At 39.8% G+C, this 4,817-nt stretch overlaps 1 protein-coding gene across 1 annotated transcript; it reads left to right on the top strand.

Annotated features, from left to right (window-relative positions):
- The first annotated feature begins 2,719 nt into the window (after positions 1-2,719).
- LOC144806275 (uncharacterized) lies at positions 2,720-4,165 on the top strand. The gene has a single exon (XM_078672668.1). The coding sequence runs from the start codon at positions 2,720-2,722 to the stop codon at positions 4,163-4,165; it is 1,446 nt and encodes a 481-aa protein (XP_078528794.1).
- The last annotated feature ends 652 nt before the right edge of the window (positions 4,166-4,817 follow it).

Here is a 4,817-nt window from a genome sequence, read left to right as displayed (position 1 = left end):
AGACTAGTTGGTCCTGCTGGATGGCTTTCCGGCCCGCCCTACAGATAACGAGGATGTGTCGGACCTTACTTCTTCCAGGACATCCTTGTCCTCCCTTCCCTTTCTTACCAGACAGGCAGGCTTCTAGGCAGACTTCTAGGCTCTTCAAGACAGGTACACAGCTTCTCCATTAAGTAATTCAGCCTGCAGGTGATGTCCCCTCAACTTAGATAGGCTGACACCATCCCTGGTGTCACAGCAGGCACCTGAGTACTTTGTAGAGCACTTTATTCCTTGGTAACAGAGGACTTTGAACTATGGTATAAAAGAGGGATAGATGGTCACACTTGCATACACAACTGGCAGGCAGGAGATGCGGTTTACTCTGTCACACTCTCACATTGCATTTATGCTACGCACACCAACACCCTAAACACACACTTGATGTTATCGCAAAATCTGGGCACAGGTATAGAAATGGAGCATTACATGGGTGTGTCAGTAGGAAGCCACTCCACTGACCATGTTCAAAGATCTCATCAGGCTATTGATCCTTACAACAGGGTGTATTGCCACCACCGCTCTAGCTGTTAAACCCATGACAGTCCTCTGCCTTAAATAAGGGCACACTTGGTGTGACCCTCCAGGTCACAGGACCGGTAAAAGACCTCTCATAGTCCCTTGTTAGAAGTTGCACAATACTGGGGTGGCAGAAAAATTCAGTCTAATTTTCCTGTCCGGACAAAAATGGTGTCCTGTTTTTCTGCACCCGGTACATCCAGGTGCAGAAAAACCTTACAAAGGATAATCAGGTGGAATAAAAAAAACACCTGAAAGTACGCCTTAATTTCATTGCCCTCAATTCATACTCTGAACCATAGTTGAGGGATAGGTCTAGGCATAGTCCTTGCAATACACAATAGATTTGTGTGCGGCAGAGGCCAAACTCAAAAGTCAGGATACCAGATACAAGTAGGTGGTAACTCAGGGCAGAGGTAAAATGCCTGTTGTCCATGGAGGGGAAATTCCCGTCCCAGAAATCTAGATTAAAAATTAATTAATAGTATCCTTTTTTAAATATCTGTTTGGTGCCAGTGCATATGACTTTAATTTCTGCCTTTGGGATTCTATGTTACACGTCCATAGGGTGCATGTATCCTTTGTGAGCTTAATAAAATGTTGAATATTCTATAAATCCTCACTCCTACATCCAAGTACTCTCAGGCTACCATTCTACACTCTGCTCTGTCTGAAAAACAGCTCAACGTTTTCAAAATTCTGCAACTCTACATTGATTTGGCTTGCAAATTATATTTTAGGACATTTTCATGTATTAACTATTTCATTTTAATACTATAGGTGATTGAAATTACGGACGAAGAAAGCAAGATTTAGCACCAGGCAACTGAAGTCAGTGCCATAAGAAGGATTATTTTTAAAAACTGAAGGACATCCAGCCTTCTACGTTTAAACAATTTCCAAAATCTAGGTGTGGCGAGGAAGTGGGAGCTGAACAAAGTACTATAATGTAAGTGAAGTCTCTAATTTAGCATTTCATTAACCCAGAGCAAAGCCATATCCGTGCACAGAATAACGTTCATCTAAAACATCATGTAATTCCAGAGAGGAAGCACACATTGCATAAAAGAAAGTTATAACAAAAGGTTTCTTCTACAGACCATCAAAGAAAAGACGCTGAAAGAAGACTCCGAAGCTGACACGTTAACAACCGAAAGATTGGAAAATCACCTTTGTTCAACAACCGTTTTTAACCAGTTACGCAAGTTTGAGACTATCTGCCTCTGGGTAGAAAACCACGACCCACTCTGCTCACTCTGGCGAAAACCTTAAAAATTCACCACGTTATTGTGTTCATAACCATCTCAGATTGTTTATTTTTTATTGTGTACTGTTCTGTAATTCTATGTAAATCGCCACAACAGTATCTGCTGTGAATGAGTGATATGTAAAACTGTTAAATATAAAAATGGATTAAATGAGCACAGTTGTGCTATAGGTAATGTAAATAAATCCTCGTCTTCAGAACTACAAATCTTAACCTTACACCAAACAAAGAAAGGGTAAAAGGAACTGATGTTCTGCGACTACTGATCCACAATAGTACTGTGCACGTTCTAACACCCTCAGTTACTGCCTTTACGTCAGTGCAAAAAGGTTCTTATCAGTTTAATTAATAAATATCAGACTAACACCTTATCACTGCATTGCTAAGAACCTATACAAATAGATTTGAGAAAATCTTCAGTCACATAATAGGTGGCTGACAGATAGGCTATAACCTAAAGACTATTATCTGCTAGAAATATTTCAACAGGTGTTACAGGGCTGCTTTCAGACATATTTTGCTCAATTGAAGTGTTAAGAAGATTACACACAATTTCTTTTAGAGATAAATGCTGAACATTATCTAAACAAGCCCAACTCTAAAATCGGGTTCACTCTTACTGTGGCATATAAGCAAGAGAAAACTAAACGTAGAGATATTAACTCTAGGAATACACCTTATAAAAACTCGGACTGTGAGAACAAATTCAGTGTTCAAAACCGCCTCAATCAAGGCAAAATAACCTAAGTTGGGGAAAAAAGTTACATGTGCCAAAAAAGATACAGCCATAAATCTTATCTCACAGAATTTGACACAATGTACACTGGGGGAAACCACTCTCAGTGCAAAGTATGCCAAAAACATTTCAGGCGTAAATCTTATCTCACTGTGCATATGAGAATCCACACTGGGGAAAAACCTTATCAGTGCTCTGAATGCCAGAAAAGGTTTAGTATCAAAGCGAGTCTATATCGACATGCATTAACCCACTCTGTGGAAAACCCTTACCAGTGCTCTGAATGCCAGAAAAGTTTCAGCCGTAAATCTTATTTCACTGACCATATGAGAATCCACTCTGGGGAAAAACCTTACCAGTGCTCTGAATGCCAGAAATATTTCAGTGAAAAAAGAGACCTTACTGTGCATACAATGACCCACACTGGAGAAAAACCTTATAAGTGCACGGATTGCCAGAAATGTTTCATTGACAAAAACTGTCTCACTCGGCACATAAGAACCCACACTGGGTATAAACCTTTTCAGTGCTCTGAATGCCGGAAATGTTTCAGTTACAAAATCAGACTCACTGAACATATAAGAATCCACACTGGGGAAAACCCTTATCAGTGCTCTGAATGCCCAAAACATTTCAAACTTAAATCACTTCTATCTGCACATTTGAGATTCCACACTGGGGAAAAACCTTATCAGTGCTCTGAATGCCAGAAAAGGTTTTGTAACAAACAAAGCCTTTCTCAACATGCAATAACCCATTCTGTGGAACAAACTTATAAGTGCTCTGAATGCCAGAAATGTTTCAATATAAAAAGTAGTCTCACACAGCATAGAAAGATCCACTCTGGGGAAAAACGTTATCAGTGCACTGAATGCCACAAATGTTACAGTGAAAAAAATGGTCTCAATCGGCATATAAGAACCCACACTGGGGAAAAACCTTATCAGTGCTCTGAATGCCAGAAAGATTTCAGAGACAAAAGAAGTCTTTCTCAACATACAATAACCCACACAGGGAAACAACCTTATCCATGCTCTGAATGTCAGAAATGTTTCAGTTACAAAGACAGTCTCGCTGAGCATATAAGAACCCACACTGGGGAAAAACCTTATCAGTGCTCTGAATGCCCAAAAGATTTCAAACTAAAATCACTTCTAACTGTACATGTGAGATTCCACACTGGGGAAAAACCTTATCAGTGCACTGAATGCCAGAAATGTTTCAGTGACAAAATAAGACTCACTCAACATATACCAACCCACACTGGGGAAAAACCTTACCAGTGCTCAGAATGCCACAAATGTTTCAGTGTAAAAAGCAATCTCACTAAGCATATAAGAACCCACACTGGGGAAAAACCTTATCAGTGCTCTGAATGCCAAAGATGTTTCAGTGAAAAAGTCAGTCTCACTCAGCATATAAGAACCCACACTGGGGAAAAACCTTATCAGTGCTCTGAATGCCAAAAATGTTTCAGCCAAAAATCTAGTCTCAGTAAACATGTGAGAATCCACACTGGTGAATACAATTATCAGTGCTCTAAATGTCAGAGAAGATTCAGAGGTAGAGATGGTTATATGCACCATAAGAAAACACACCATTAAAATAATTCAGTACTCCGAATGCCAGAAAAGCATACATTTTAAACGCAATCTCACTCTACATGAGCAGATGCACACAGGGAAAAACCTTACCAATACTGTGAATGCCAGAAATTCCTACAGCCTCACTAACCATAAGCGACTCCATACTGATGAAAAACCTTATGAGTGCTTTGAATGCCAGAAAAGCTGCATAAGAAACTCCACACTGGAGATAATCCTTATGCCATAAAAGCTTGAACAAGAGTTATGCTTCATGAGAGATCCCACTCTGGGGAAAAACCTTATGATTGCTCGAAATGCAAGCAAAGTCTTGAATACAATGTCATTTCACATGAGAGAATTCACACTGGAATAAAGCCATATACAGGTGGGGAAAGCCAGAAACGTTATACTCAGAAAGGAGATCTCTCTAAACATGAGAAATGCATCCACACCAGGTGAAAAGTAAGGCGTATCTTGAGTTGCAGAAAAGCTTCCAATAACCTGACCTTCCATGAGAGAGCACATGTTGTAGTTGCAATAGGATTTATCAAGAAACTCTTGCAGGATAACTTAGGCTACCCGCATGCAACCTCCAAAGAAATTTCAGGCCTGGAAATATTTTTAATTGCAACTGAATCCACAATTTGAGTATCTGAAAGTTACAAAACTC

The sequence above is a fragment of the Lissotriton helveticus genome (genome assembly GCF_964261635.1).
Source record: "Lissotriton helveticus chromosome 1_1 unlocalized genomic scaffold, aLisHel1.1 SUPER_1_unloc_6, whole genome shotgun sequence".
Taxonomy (NCBI): domain Eukaryota; kingdom Metazoa; phylum Chordata; class Amphibia; order Caudata; family Salamandridae; genus Lissotriton; species Lissotriton helveticus.
Note: the sequence above shows the minus strand (reverse complement) of the source record. Positions and strands in the feature narration are given on the sequence as shown.